Here is a 15,727-nt window from a genome sequence, read left to right on the forward strand (position 1 = left end):
CAGTGCTAGCGCGATCAACAAGAAAACAGGCAAGAAGTAGCTCAGGACAGGAGCACGTTACCTCCTCTCGGTGTATCCTTGAGAGGTAATTCACGAACAGATTGTCTGGTCCTGGAGGCTGTGTTCAAAGACAATGAGTGAAATGCTTACTGGCAACAGGATTTACTCAAGAAGTCAAGTGTAACCACTGGCTCTGGGTGCTAATCTCTCTCATTTCAGCTTTCCTCTGTGAATGATCCAGTGTTAAATACTACAAGACAGAGCACCAGGGGGATCAGCAAAGTCAGGAGCTTCTCACTTACATGCTCCTGATCCAAGTCACTGACCAAAACCTGGTGGTTTGGTTATCTATGGCTGCTTAGTGTCCTACAGGAAAGGAAAAAGAACTGGGCCAGTGACAGCAGACTGCAAAGGAGCGTTGCTGTGCCCTACAGTCAGCCCTACCTACAGGGCAAGCTGGCATAAGAGGACCACAGGGCGTTCAGGAGACCAGCAAATACAGATCCCAGTCTCACTCACATCCACATCATCCATGGCCGTGCCAGTGGTTGTGCCGTCCACGGTGGGACTTGAACTGGTGGAGCTGTCATAGTCCAAAGTGACAATCAGCACCTGGGCGGCCTCCTCCACCAGGGGCTCGCGGTAGTCGGAGAAAAGCAGGTGGTTGTAAGGGATCCCGTAACCCACCGGGTCGTAGGCACAGACGACATTCAGGAGCGAGGTGAAGAGGGGGAGCGCGTGCCTGGGCAGGAGAAAACATTCTCAGGAGGCAGAAGCAGGAAACAAATGGTGCTGCCTGGGGAGAGACAAGCACCTCTCCCCGAGATTTGGGGATCATGACAGAACACCAGCATCTTCTCTAACCCACCTAACTCTGTGACAGTGGCCCATGACTGAGCGGCCCAGAGACAAGAGCTGACACTCCACCTCCCAGCTGGTCTCGTGGACTACAGCTGAGAAGGAAGGGGAGGTCAAAAAGACCTTCCAGAGTGTGGCCTCTCAGAGGAATCCTGTCCAGACACCAGAAAGACTTAATCCTCCTGCTCCAGTAGGCAGCTGTCACCTGAGGAGCCCAAAATCCCAGAGGAGATGTCACTAGAGGGCAGCAGTCACCTGCCACCACCAGCCACTCACCACCCACACCAGGGAACAGGATCTGCGGCAGGGATCTACAGCGCTTCCCATTACCAACATGCTCCCTGGGAAAAACCTGAAGGCATTTCTCCCTCTCGCACGCAGCCTCGCACCCTCACCTGTTCTCTGTAGAGCAGAAGAACTGCACCCAGGGGTTGGTGTTGCTGCTGTCTGAAGAGGGAGGCAGATACATGGCCTCTGAGAAACAGGTCAGCAGCAGTTTAAGCAGCTCTGTCCTGAAAGAAGGGAAGAAGAGGCCAAGTCCTGGAGCCGTTCAGGAGCAGGGACTGGGTACAAAAGGCACAAACGCTTACCACAACAACACGTAAGAAAAGCTCAGTCCCATCTAGAAAGTCCTTCCCACAGAAAGCTGAGTCCATTTAATTTCATAAGCAACATTTCATTCAAAAGCACTGGCACAAAGCTCAGCAGAACTTTTTTGGGGGAAGAAAAAAAAAAAAAAAAAAGCACGATACAGAGCTCCTCAGCCATTTCAAAGCAGTGTTTTGCCAGTTCCTGTTGCAGACACTCCAACTCCCATATCCCATTACAAAAAGCTCTTCAAACAGACAGCTGAATTTCTTCTTTGCTGACAGACATGTTGGCTCAGAAAGGGACAAAGGCCCTGGGAAAGTCACAGCCATCCCAAGAGGCAAGCAGAGCCCATTGCCCTCAGACTCCCCCCTCCTAAGCCCAGCTTCTCTCCATTCTCCCCTTGCAGACTCCCTTACCTATTCAAGTCATGGATGTAGTTAGGCTGTGGAGAGTGAGCAAAGCCCACTCCTGCCTCCCAGATGTACTCACAGCTGTCAATGGAGTGGATATCTTCTGCTGTGTCCTGTGGAGAGAGACAGGAGGTCAGAGCACAAGCTGTTGCCAGAGTTGACAGTGCTCCTGGAATCCAAGGCAGCTCAGCTCCGACCTTTAACAGCAGCAAAGAAACCAGCTGAGAGGCACCCAGACACTCAGGCTGCACGTACCAGCCCCACCCGGGCAGCATCCCTGAGAGAGAACCTCTCATCTGCAGCAGGCACTGGGTCTCACGCAGAACGAGGCCCTTCCTCCAGCATGCCAAGGCGCAGTGCTCGTCACCTCCACTGGGAAGGGTCACCCGTCACCAAAGGATCCTGGATATGCCACGTTCTCATACGGGATGCATCACCACCTCCTCTCCTTGCCTCTGCACCTCACGAAACACAGCCCAGGTCAGGCTTTTTCCTTTTCTCTCTCTCCAGAGAGCACCACATGGGGGTCTAATTCCTGCTCAACACCTCCACCTTATCTCAGAGCCCATCGTACTGATTTTACACACATAACAGTGACCTGCAATGGCTGTGCATCAAAGGCAAGAGAAGCAGCAAATTACCCCTAATTTGTACTAAAAGCACATACTGCTGTGACTTGCTTTTCAGAGGGCAAAGCAAGAAGGTGACTCTCCCAGTCAGAGCCCTCCCACCCCCTTGACAGCTCCTGGCATGATTCCCGAACTCCTGCTTTGCAACCCGAGGAGATGAACCATAGCAGCCTGCCCTCCTCCTTTGTCGCAGTCGGCTGAGTCAGGGTTGAAGCAGCTTTGCTGAGACAAGAAGGCACTGAGCACCACATGCTGACCCTCCTGAAACGACGGGGAGCAAGGGCCCAGATGAATATACTCACGTCAAGCACTCTTGGCACGCTTTGGCTGTCTCTTTTATTGGGTTTAATTAAGCAAAGTCTATTTTTTCACCTCCCTGCTATCGGGGAAAGCACATCAGAGGAATGTCTTTAATTGCTCTGGGTTCCCACTGTGTAACTTCCTTCCCTCCCTCCTGTAACGGCACTGATCTCAGGACAGCAGGGCTTGAGGACAACCAAGCTGCACTCACCACCTCAACCACGACTCCCACAAAACCAGCATGTCAGCAGCAGTTACTGCAGACACAGAGGCAACTGCAGCTTCCTCCACAGTCCAGCTTCTTCCTGCCTTCCTACTCACTTCATGCAGACAGGACAGAGCTCACCTGCTGCCAGGTTTCTCATCCAGCTACTCAGAACAACTCTTTCTGAGACTGGAGTGTCTCAGATCTCCCTTCACAATCAAATCTTTAACATCTGCCACACATAAGCTTCATGGAAAGAAATTCAACTGCATCCACACACCTGTTTGTACCACGTGTGACTAAGCAGGAACACTAGGAGACAGCACATCACTAGCCATCACTACAGTAGTTGCCCAGGTCTAAAAAAGCAGATACTTGTGCCTTCAGAGAACTCAGCCTTTGCAGGTAAGTGATAAACACACAGATGCAGGCACTGTGCGTGACAGAGGGATCCCCAGTTTCCAGCCATAACACCAAGGCTGACTTCAATAGGAAAGATAGGAAAGCAAACTGTAAAAAGACCATGGGTCTCTGCCAGGTCTCCTTTGTCAATTCCCTCCCACCACTCTGCCTCTTTATTCAGTCCTCCTTCAGCAACTACCAGCCACAACCTGTACCTCTGGGGCCACATGCTGTTCTGCCAGGAGCACGAGGAGGTTGTACTCACCTCTCTCCTCTTAACCCACAGTCAGACCCAAGAGCACAGGTCAAACAAAATCCAGAGAGGGAAGACAGCTAGGCAATGACTGCAGAGGCAGCTAACAGCAAGAAACATAAAGCATTCGTGATCCCATTGTCTAATTAGATCTATTTAACTTTTTTAAGAAGCTTCATTAAATAAACTGTTTCTACCACTCAGAAATTTTGAGCAAACTAGATAGTATTCAGGTCTGTTGGGGAATTTTGCATTCATCAAATACACATTACTTGATCATGGTGTGTTTTCATTATTATTTTTTAAGTTTACTTCAGTGCAATACCAAAAAGGAGGACTGCCCACATTTGGTTATAGACTATACCCACAATAAATACCAGAAAGCTTTGGGTTGGTGAGATGGGAAAAGTAGAAGAATACGTCCTTAGCACATCTGGTAGGAAACCTGATAGTTTCAGAGGGAACTCCTCTGAAATAAAGACAATCACCTGAAGTATCAGAATAGCTTTCTTTGCTACGTGATAGAGATGGTGAGAAGGTGGAAAGGCACAACAGAGACCATAGCAGACCATTCACAGCACCTGGAGTGAGGCAAACAGCAACTTCCTGCCCTGGACTGTGCCAAATTGCCAGTGAATGGAGCAAGGTGCTAAAGGTCTCTGCTCTGCTGGGAGCAACAGAAGAGCAGCTGTTGGCCTGCACGACCACATCTTCCTGGCAGGCAAGCTGTAGTGCAGGAGTAAGCAACAGCCTCTTCAGCTGAGATTCACAAAGCAGTCCTAGAACACCCATTTTTCAGGACACAAACACCACGGAGTGAACCCAAACCACTGATCAATGTTTTGTAAGGCATGCTGTGTTCAAGCTCATGGACTCCATGTTCTCCTGCCTGCAAGTCAGCAAGGAAGCTGCTGAGGTCTGCCAACATGCCCTCCACCACGCGATTAATCTTCCTCTTTGGAGGTAATTTCATGATTCAACTCACCACCGTGCTCCTCCGGTGGCTTTGCACAGTGAAGTCAGGACAGAAGAGCAGATCTGCAACAGCAAGGAGCAACGATTCAGCCAGCGGCCGGGCATTTTCGTCATCGTCATCTCCCTGGAAGTGAGAATTGTGGAAGGGTATTGTCAGCATGGGGTTAGCAAAGAGCACACAGTAACACAGCAAGAGAAGGCATGCTCCCTGTGAACGCGCAGGGAAGCAAGAAGTTACAAAGGGACATGAGGGCAAAGCACACAAAACCCACCCAGGAGAGGCAAAAAATTTGCCCTGGGAAGCGATGACTAAATAGGAACAAGGTCTTAAATGAGACCAAACTGAGCAGGCCCAGAGATGCTGGGAAAGCAGAAGAGTAGCACTGGACGCTGCCATGTGGAGATGCTTGGCTTACTGAGGGCAGAAGGAAAGGGATCCATCTACAGAAGAGAGGTTTTTACAGCCACAAAGGAAACCAGGAAGGTGATTCACACAGACAGCACTAGGAAGAAGCCAGGCACCAGTGACAACAGGTGTAAAACCTCTAAAACTCCTGCCTGGGCTGCCAGGAACTGGAGGTGACAGAAGAGGGAGAGGCTGCATGTAGCGTGCTCAGCAAGGGGCGGCCTCAGCCTGCCGTGGCAGGGCAGGCATGACAGCAGAGGGGATTTTGCAGTCTCCAGCATTCAAAGCAATCACTCGAATCCTGCCTGGCTACTCCTCTGCAGCTGTTGCCCTGGGAAACCTTGCCAGATCCTGCCTGTCAGATAGCATCCTGGGGGTGGAGGCTTCCCCACCACGCACTGGTGCTGGGGGGCAAGGCAGGGAGCAGGAGTGGCAGGAGCTAATCTGTCTCAGGCAGGCTTCTGCCAGCCTGCGTGTGACACGTGGCTCCTAAATCCCAGCAGGCAGCCACCGGGGATAAGAGCCCGTGTGGCTCTGACGTCTGTCGCAGCGACTGCCACCGTCAAACAGCTCCCGGATGTGAGGAGAGGCCAAGAGAGGAGGGACGAAGCTGTCAGGCAGGAAAGATGCTTGTGTTCAGGAAGGATGATGAAAGGAAAAGCACCTGGGGCCGTGGGGACTTCTTTTTCAAGAATGAGCTTTGCTAAATATAGCTTCGGCTGCCAGAGAAAGTCCCCGCAGGTTCTGGGCACCACATCCCAAACGGGAGACGTGCAACGAGCCAACAGATCTGTAGGGAACACACCCGCTCCTCCGCAGATCTCCTGAAAGATTTGTTTTTCAAAAACTGTCCCCCATCCTCTTCCTAAACACAAGGACATAACCCTACCAGCCCCTGCCTAGTCCCCACACCCCTGCTTCAGGGACTGCATCCACCCACCCACGTTCCCTCGACCTTTACAGGAGGGAGGGACCCGTGCTCCAGGAGCTCTGCCACCCATCATGAGGCAGGCAAAGGATAATCACAGAGATAACGGTCCAGGCACATCGTCCTCCTCTCCAGTTCCAAGGGAGAAATCAGCTTTCAGACAGCAAAAGAGTCACTCCTAGATTAGACGCGGCCCCCACCTTCCCCGGGGTCTGAGGGCTTTATTTCTCAGCCCCTGGCAGGCAGCTCACCCTCGTGGCCGGATCTGCATGAACAATGGAGCGAGGAACCACAGCAGCTCCCCGAGCAGGCACAAGAAGAGCTCCCCAGCACAGCACAGCTACGCTGGGCTGGATTGCCTCGGGGTGATGCCACCGCTCCGAGGCTGAGAAACCCTCCTCCAGCTGCTGGACAAGGTGGAAGACCAGTTGTAACAGCAGCTGGATCACAGCACCCGGCTCCTCGCACGTTCCTTCCCCGAAGGGGCAGGGTTCAGCAGCTCCCCTGCTGAGCCTCTCCAGCACTCTCAGCCCCCGCAGGGATGAAAGGGTGGACAGCCACCCCCCGGTCACACCGCGCACATAGCAGAGCTGCTAGCAGAGGCTTCCTTTGCCCCTTGAAGTGGCCTCAGGCGAAACAGATTAGAGGTGGCAGGTGGAGAGAGCGCAAGGTTAGGTTCGTGCTGTACCAAGCACTGCCAATCCCTTCCAGCCCTCCCCCAAAACACGGCAGCACACACAATATTCAGGGGAAGGTTTGCTCCTCGGCACAGTCACGCTGACCTGCGGATTCAGAAGTTTCCAGGAGAGCGCTCTCCGTGCACAGAACAGCAGCCGCTGAGGCAGAGAGCGGGTAAGGAGTATTCCTGGCCTAACTCCGCTGTGTTTTCAACACTATTGGCAAAAGATCCCAGAGCATTTTTGGTGCTTTTCTGTGCAGAGGAAGAAAATTGTGCCCTGTCTCCAGACAGAGAACTGTAGGGAAGTTCAGAGACTGCCCTAGGTTATCGCTGTCACTGACAGGGCCACAAACAGTACCTAATTCTTTAATCGCTCTTCCTCACTTGTGGGCTTCACCCAGCAGCTGGTTAAAACTGCCACAAGCAGGATATTGAACCACGATGCCGAGAGCTTCTCTAGCACTATTTGCTTTAAATGTGGCACTGTGAAATCAGCAGAATCACTAAAATCAGTGAAACCTATTTCAGCTCGACTCTATTCTTAAATAAATTGTAGTTAATGCAGTAAGCTCACCTCGGTTTTAATAAAGTCCTACAGCCTTTAGCACTGCTCTCACGTTCATTTCAATTCATACCTCATGCTGGAGGAGCTCTCTCTCTCTCTCTCTCTCTCTCTCCAGATACACTCCCCAGTGAAATATTCAGAACACAGCAACCCACGCTGAGCAGAGCAGTTGAGGGTGAGAGGAAGAGCACCAAGAATCAAAGAAAGGGAGCTACTCAGAAGGTGCCACCTGGTTCCTGACCAAACAGAAGTGACTGCTCTGCAGCTGCCCCTCCCCGCTGCACCCTCACCCTCACCCTCCAGAAAGAAAAATAAGTGCCAAGAGACAGACCCCTCCTCTGCCAGCCCCGGGGACGGTTGACCAGAAGAAACCTCTCCAGTCTGGGTCCTCAAAGATGTAAGGCAGGATGCGGGTGAGGAGCCGGCAACAGTTCAAGACGATTTGTCTCTCCTTCTCCGTGTGGCAGCCGCTCTCTGCTCCCTGCACCAGCTTCTCCACGGCCTGAGGGAAATAAAAACAAGGCAGGAAGCATTAGCCTGGATGTGAGCAGGAGCTGCAGAGCCCTGTCCTGCTGGTGACACCCTCACATAGTTACAGGCAGTGCCTGGAGCCCGTCTTCCCTGAGTTCGGTGCTCCATCTGCCTGAAACTGCCTGCAGAAATGGGCTCAACGGTCTTAAGCAGCTTCTTCAGTTGCTTCTGTCTTGCCTCTTAACCCCAAGGGAAAGGGAGGGGAATGAAAGCAGCAACATTTACCGAGGATTCCCTGTGCAGCTTCCTAACTCAGGGGTGAGGTGTCCCCACTTCTTTTCACAGCAGGCTGTCTGGGTCACGGCTAGCTCGCGTCGCTGCCTTAATGGGCATTTAAATGCTGCTTGTGCAGTCTCAGCCCATCCACGCACAGCTCCGTGAGTGGGTGTGAATATTTTTTCCAGTCCCATTTATACTCTGTGCTCCGGGGACATAAGCGGAGTGCAGCCACGGCTGCGAGTGACATTTCAGCCATGCTGTTGTGCTCAGCCAGTGTCACACTGCCCCTGGCACTGGTTGTAGCCTTCAGCCTCACAGAAGCGTGCAGGAACCTGCAAACTCCTCCAAGCCAGGCATCCCAACACCAGGGGTTCCTGCAGTGAGCAGGTCTCCCAACACATCTGCTACCAGCAAGAAGAACCCATATTTTAATCTCGTTTAATTGGGGGAAGAGGACACACAGATGAAGGAGCTAGGTGAGAAGGGCTGGGGGTAGCTGTCCTGACCAATTCCCAATCTGCTGCCTGCCAGAAGCTGGGAGACAGCACTAGGGAAGGATCACTGTATTCTCCCTCATTTTTGTATTCTTCTTCAAGCATCCACTCCAGGTATGTCTGAGGCGAGATACCCGGTCAGGTACCTTCAGTATGATTCAGGAGGTCGCGTTCATGTTTTGCAGAGCAGGGAAGAAAAACCAGGATGGTAACAACCACTTTAAAATGGGAAAATGCCACTCAGAACATTTCCAACATGCCAAATTCAAGGCTGCTCTTTGCATGACTCAAATCAAGAGCATCGTTAACACCTGCACTTTCCCAGGCAGCATAAGGCTGTTCCCTGAGCAGTCCCGGCTGCTGCCAGCCAGCTTGACAATTTGCCAGAGCTGGCAGGGTAGGAAACAAGTCAACGTCCCTCGTGCTCCACACAAGGACATGGCAGCACCAGAAGCAGTGCCAGGGACGTTCTGATGTCATGGAAGAAGGAAGAAAAGGCTCAAAATCTCCCCCTGACTTCATCCGGGGAGTTTTACAGTGACAAACTCCGCGCCCTTCTGGGCTCGATGAGCTTGAAGCCGACCTGATGCAAGGGGAGGAGCGATTGGATGTGGACAGCAGTCAGGTGGCTCAGCCTCACCAAATATATGCAGCCTTGGTGTGGCGCGCCCTAGGTGCAGGCAAAAGTGAGACGTGGGATGAGGACAAGAGGGGAAAGGCTCCACACAGAGCAAAGACCGGCTGCGGTCTGTGGGAAACCAAGAGAGGAAGTGCTGAGGGTTGTCATCGGGGAGACAGGGACAAGCAAGCACAGCACGGGGTGCAAGGAAATAAAACAGAACCTGTCCTCTCTCAGGAGCCACGGGGAGCCATGCAGGGACACCCCCTGCCAGCACAGCACCAGGGAGAAGGCAGTGGCAGCCCCACCTTGTAACACAGGGTCGCCAGGTTCGAAGGGGATTCCTCTCGCACCGCTCGGATCTCCGCAGCTGGCACCAGGGCGAAGACATCCTGCACTGACGTGGCTGTGTCTGCCCAGAACTGGTCCCAGAAGGCGTCATCCGTCGCCTCCACGGGCTGTGGAGAGACAGAGAGGGTTAACAGAGGCAGAACCCCCAGCCCACGACAACCTGGGGCACGTGTGACAAGCTCTTTACTCACGGGCACGGGCCAGGCTGCTGCCATGTGCCCTGTCACCTTCGGAGCATGCTGGGGACACCCCGAGCACGCACCAGCTTTGCTTCTACTGGAACCAAAGCCTCTGGGAAACAAGCAGGGATGTTCCCTGTTAGGGCACAGACCCACAGAACCGACAGACCCACCTCAAAGCATTTATGGACGCAACGGGATTGATCTTTCCAAATCAAATATTTATGGGCAACTGGGCTCCATGCAGCCACTTGCTGCCTCGCTTTCAAAAAGCCCTGAGCGTGCAAGGAAGAGAGGAGGGAGGAGGCCCAGACCCCAAAAAAGTAAAGCAACTGGTTGTACACCTGTGCTCTGAGCCCATCCTCTGGGAACACCCTCGCCCCGAGGCTCTGCAGGTACAGAGGATCGCCTCTCTCACCAGCACCAGCTTCCCCGTTTTGCAGTGTGAGCACAAGCACCCTCCTCGAGCCCACCCTCGAGTCCCAGTGGCCTGCAGCCGCCCGCCCTGCCCTCGTTTGGGACGAGGGGCAGCTCCTGCCCGCGTCGTGTGGGGGCTCCAAAGCGAGCAGCAGCTCGATGGAGGGGGGAAGCTCACAGCTCAGAGACAGAAGCTGCATTTCTCCCTGCTGCCGGGACAGGAAAAAGCCCCAGGGCCTGAGCTCACAGCCTGAACTCACAGGTGACGTGTCACCACCGCCTGAGGCTGGAAAGCAGAGGAGGAGCAGGCAGACAGGTACAGCAGGTCGCTGTCCCGAAGCTCTCCTCCTCCAGCTGCGGTGCCCTGGGGCGCCGTGTCGGTGTCCCCGTCCTTCCAGGCACACGAGGAATCAGCCCGAGCCGCCCTCCGGCCCCAAACAAAACCAGACGAAACCACAGGTGGGCATGCACCTGCTTCAACCCTGCTCTGGTGCTGAAATCCTCTTCGTTTTATCGCCTGGCCACCACGGCAAATCCCCACTGAGCCCTTTTTCCAGGGAAAAGCGATTTTTCCCAAAGGATCCAAGCTGACAGCCGCTCCGAGGGGATCTGTAGGAACAGCCGGGTGCTTTCAGGGGAATCCAGTTTCCAAAGAGCACGAGGGAGCTGTGCCATCCCGCAACCTGGCCACGAAACACCTCAACGGGAGCAAAGCTGTTTGCAAAGCAGATCTCTAATCGCGCTCCTCAAAAAGGAGCCGAGCAGTTGGAAAACCCACCGGGGTAATGCAGGAAACACCCCACACTTCCTTCCCCCCCTTCCAAACCACAACCCCGCGGCTAATTGCCACTCCTGGCCGCCTGCCACAGCCACTCCCCCTGCCAACAGCCGGCAGCAATTGCTGCTAATTGGAGCTCATGCATAAAGAATGGCTCCCCTCTCATCTGGAGGGGAAGGAGAAAGCATTTCCATCCAGTACCTGCAGATCCCTTCACCTCCCTGTTACCTGTGGCCTCCTTGGAGGTTGAACGCGGCCGCTCTGATGGATTCGGCCTCCGACTGCAATGACCCGGAGGTGGAGGAGCACAGCAGGTCCCCAAGCTGCAGCGTTGGATGCTGTGGCCACGTGAAAGCCGTGCCTGCCATTTTGGCAAGCAGACGATGCCCAAACACCCTCTCTTTGCCTTTCACTGGCCGCAGCGAGTCGGCTTCCCAGCCACCAGATGGGATCCCGTGTGCGATCCCGGGCCGGGGACTCGGCACTGAGTCACGCTCATCCCTGCAGCCCCCCCGGTTTAATTAACGGCCTGGCATCACGGAGCTAATTCATCCACGTAACGTTCATGTTAACGTGGATGTTTTTAAGCTGATTGCACTCCGCACACGGCATCTCTGGGGATGTGAATAGCCATTTCCTCACGCTGAGCTCACCCAACAGCTTATACCCAGCGTGCAGAAAAGGGAGGTACAGACCCAGAATGGTCCCGTTCACCAGCCGTGGATATTTTCATTGCAAATGTCAAGATTTAGCTACACGTGCTGGCACTGCACGCGCTGCAGTGACAAATCCCAGCTCCGCAGCTAGCCCTGGCTGCACACACAGTGCTTCAGCAAGAAGAGCTCCACGAGGAGCTGAATCCTCAGCGGCAATACCGCGAGCTGGGGCCACTTCACCTCCTCCAGACCAGCAGGCAGAATTAGCCCCGCTGGACACCCCCAGACTTTATTTCCCAATGGTTATCAGCTTGGGGTTTCAGGTTCTTTAAAACGCCGTCCACGCACGCTGCAGGAATCAGACAAGGAAGCCACGCGGGCTACAAGCACCTCGCCAGCTCCTGAGCAGAGAAACAGAGACCTGACTGAGCAGTCCTGGGCAAACAGGATACATGGCAGGAAACATGAAAGCAGCGTGGAGCTGACCTCGTCCTGCAAACAGGAAAAGGTCCCGAAGCACGGCCTCCCCCCAGCCCGAGGCCGCTATCACCTTCACTTTCTCATCCAACCCCTTCTCGCTTTTCCTATAATCCCTCTGGCAAGGTATTTGCATCCTCCTCCCAGCCAGGCCCCACTGGCAAGGTTTTCCAGCCAGTACTGCACAAATTCAGCTAATAAGTAACAGCAGCGTGCTCCTTTCCCCCCAAAGGAGGCAAAATTATTGAGTGCAGTGAGCACGGAGCCGTTCATGCAGCACCCGATGGAGCTCCAGGAGATCACGCAGCCCTGCAGGGCCAGCTGGTTATTAGCTTCAGACAATTCAAGCACCTCTAACCACGTTTGCGAGCTGCTGTGTAAAAGGAAAGTCAGAGGACAGATTTATTCAACACGTTAATAAGTAGCAAGGCTCCAACCTTGCTGCCAAGAGCAGCAGCTCCACACAGCTACCTTAACAGAAGTGATTTATTTTTTTTTTTAAGAGGATCTTGACGGTCAGCAGCGCAGAACCAAGGAGAAACCCCAAAAGAGTCTGTTGCCAGGTCTCTGCTCCCACAGGGCGCTGCAAAGGGAACTGGAAAACGGGATTTGTGGCAGTCTGGCGGTGAAAGTCTAGGAGAAGAGTCAGCTATGTGGAGCCTTACCTGCGACTTTGGTTTTAAGACGACAACTGTGCTTTTTATCAGCCTGGGAGGCTTGGATATTTCCCAGTCTCTTGGATATTTGAATACTTTCAGCAAGAGGCTACTCAGAAGCCAGTGTCTAACCGTCTGATGAATGTGAGCCTGATCAAAATAAACAGCCCGTTGTAATAGTGCATTTGCACATCAGTCAGGAAGGCAGGAGGGGAGTTTGTCCCTTGTGTTTGATCCTTCTTGCCCCTTTAAAAGCAGATGCACAGCCGGCATTTAAACCTAACAAGCGAGTTCACAAGATCAAAATTTCTTATCTTCCAGTCGGTTGCTTGCAGAAACCATTTAATCTCCAACTAACCGAGGAAAGAAAGCACGTTTCCCAACAGCAGCTGGGGCTCCCGGCTTCAGTTCTGTGCCCTGCCACCAACAAGCTGTTACACTCACAGCCCATGCTTCTTTTCCCCCGTGAAGCAGACAGCACTTTCACGGGCACTTTGGGAGTTAAAAATCAGTGAAGTCAGTTTCATTTTCATCCATCCTTCATTTGACTTTCAAGTGCTGGGCTCCACATGTGCTACAAGCATTGAAGTATTATGCTACTTACAGTTTTTTTCTATTTTTAACGTTCACATGGGAACACTCTTACTTCATGAAAACCTGAAGATTATAGCAACTGATTTTTAAGATAAAACTACCTTCGGTGTAAACTCTGAACTTTCGCCAGTGAGTGCTCTCTGCTGGACCACTTCCTTCCATCAAAGCCTTGGGAAACACTGCACAGTGCATTACTAAGCTCGTGGTTTCACGTTACCAGTGATTTAATGAAAATCTATTCGTCCAGCTACCAAATGTAAGAGGAGAAGGCTGCACGGAAGGAGACATGCTGCTGAAAAAGCAAAGTGTATTTTAAGCTAATGGCTTTGAAGTGAGGATTCGATTCCATACGTTACTGCAACTTGGTTTTGAACCCAGACCTGTGCACTGGGAGCTGACACGGAGGTTGCTGCTGGTGCAAGCTCGGAAGGCTCCAGGAGAGCCCAGTCATGCATCCTGCACGAGCAAACACCAGTGCCCTTCTGCGGTGTGTAAATATGGGAGCGCCAATTCCCCACCCTTTTTCCACATGGCAGGCAGTCTCACCTAGACCACAAAGCTGTGAAATGAATCCGGTCGAGAACGAAGCCTTCTCTCCTTCCTTTTATTCAGGGCCCCAGCAAGCCTCCTTTCCTTGCACACGTCAATAAACTGGGGGAGGGGAGCGCTCTCCTCTTGGCTGGCAACATGAAGGATTGCCTCATACAGGATTTTCTTTGTGAGCAGCAGACAGAGAGGATACCTTGAGCTAACACAGGCACTGAGAAGCTGGCCTTGATTTTTTTTCCCCCCAGTCTCACTTCAGAAGCGTGTTCCCCAGCAAAGGGAGGACAGCCCAAAGCTGAAGGCACTCTGAACTATTTTGGCATCCAAAAGAGACTTTGGAAGCATCCCTTTGAACATTAATTCATCCACTTCTCTTCCTGCCTGCGGATATTGTGGAACATCCACAACAGACGGTGTTTTTAAGGACACGTTCCTGAAAACCAATCCTGAGCAATGCAGATAGAACCAGCACCGCTTTAGAGTACGAACACAATTAATTTCTTAGCCTCTCACAGCCTTACTTTCTGTGACTCGTTTCCCAGTCCTAGTCCTCGCCTCACGAGTTTTCACATGTTCCCTCCCCTTACCCTTCACCCCTCTGTACCCATACCCCTTCTTCTGACTTCACTCCTCATTCTCACATCTATTTCTTCCATCATTTCTCAAGTTTTCCCAGCTGCCATTATTACCTCGTCACCAAAGGCAGCTCAGAACAGCAATTCTGTTGCAGCTCAGGGGAACCCTTGTTTTATTTCCCCATAAAACAAGACCTCTCTGCCCCTCAGACACAAAGGCAGCCTCCTGCTTCTCTGCCAGCGTGCTGCCGCTGGACCTCAATGTAAGACAAGGCCGAAAGCAGCTCCAGGACACGCACAACATCTGTCCCACCTGCAGGCAGCCCCACTCCACACACAGCCCCGGCTGCCTTTCGTTCCATTCCTCCAAAGCCTTCAGAAATAAAGCATTATTTCACAGCTCGCAGGTGGAAGCTGCTTCTCCTGCAAAAACAGCTGTCCTAGCAGCACGGTTGGCCAACATCCCCTTCCCTTAGTTATTACCCAGGAACAGGGCGAGATTCCCCACTGATATTGATTCTCCATTGGTATTTTGAAGGGGTGGGGAAATAAATAAACCCCACAGGGGAAATAAATAAACCCCACAGGGGAGGCACTGCCAGGCGCAACACGTCGGAGGTCGCCGGCAGCGCCCAGCCACACGTCACCCTTCCCCGCTGTGGGCAGCCATGGGTGCCCTGAGCGTGCTGCCGACCCAGCCGGCACCCCGGGGAGAGGCGAGGCGAGGGATGGGGGCAGCTCGCCCCCATCTGCTCCCTGCATCACCCCTGCAGCCCAACGGCGGCGGGCCCAAGCTGCCGCCCGCTGTCCTCAGGGCACGCAGCCCTGCAGATGGGGAGCCCCTGAGGAGAAATAGCGGCCACCCCCAGTGCCACCCTCAGCGCCACCCCTGCCCTCAGCACCGGGGCTGTCACGGCCGGGAGGGCTCGGGGCGGCTCCCGACATGGCGGCCCCCTCCCTCCCCGCAGCCACCCCGCGACATGGCGGCCCTCACCTGGGTCTTGGTGGTGAGCTGGATCACCGCCTTCCTGAAGTTGAGCTTGGAGTCGGCGCTGCCCATGGTGCGGCGGGCAGGGCAGGGCCGGGCAGGGCAGGGCAGGGCAGGGCCGGGCCGTCCCTCACGGCTCTGCTCCCTCCTCCCCGGCTGGGGCCGCCGCTGCCTCCATCCCCGCTTCCCTCCTCCTGTCAAGCCCGGTGCCGGCTCCTCCTTCTCCTCCTCCTCCTCCTCCTCTGCCGGCCTGCATCCCGCCTCCACGCAGCCACCTTCCTCCTCCCCGTCTCCTCCCTCTCTTTCCCTCCCTGCCCTCTTCCAGCTGTCAGCCCTTCCCCGCTTCACCCCTCGCCTCCCTCCTCCTCCTCCTCCTCCTCCTCCTGCTGCAGGCGCTGCCCCGCTGTGCCCTCATCCCCTGGTGATCCCCATGCTCCTGCTCCCTC

At 53.8% G+C, this 15,727-nt stretch overlaps 1 protein-coding gene across 3 annotated transcripts in view; it reads right to left on the bottom strand.

Moving 5' to 3' along the window:
* HID1 (HID1 domain containing) overlaps positions 1–15,727 on the bottom strand; it is a 41,585-nt gene that overhangs the window by 12,442 nt on the left and 13,416 nt on the right. For 2 of the 3 annotated variants that reach the window (XM_084492044.1, XM_084492045.1), the window contains exons 3-9: positions 9,373–9,522; positions 7,533–7,703; positions 4,634–4,747; positions 1,866–1,972; positions 1,254–1,370; positions 520–742; positions 62–118 (exon numbers count right to left, since the gene is read on the bottom strand). In XM_084492044.1, coding sequence (XP_084348170.1) covers positions 62–118; positions 520–742; positions 1,254–1,370; positions 1,866–1,972; positions 4,634–4,747; positions 7,533–7,703; positions 9,373–9,522 — 939 coding nt within the window. Of the gene's footprint in view, positions 1–61; positions 119–519; positions 743–1,253; positions 1,371–1,865; positions 1,973–4,633; positions 4,748–7,532; positions 7,704–9,372; positions 9,523–15,287; positions 15,445–15,727 lie in introns of those variants that run through there. The other variant, XM_084492046.1, reaches the window with a different exon arrangement.

Source organism: Aythya ferina (genome assembly GCF_964211825.1).
Source record: "Aythya ferina genome assembly, chromosome: 18".
Classification (NCBI taxonomy): domain Eukaryota; kingdom Metazoa; phylum Chordata; class Aves; order Anseriformes; family Anatidae; genus Aythya; species Aythya ferina.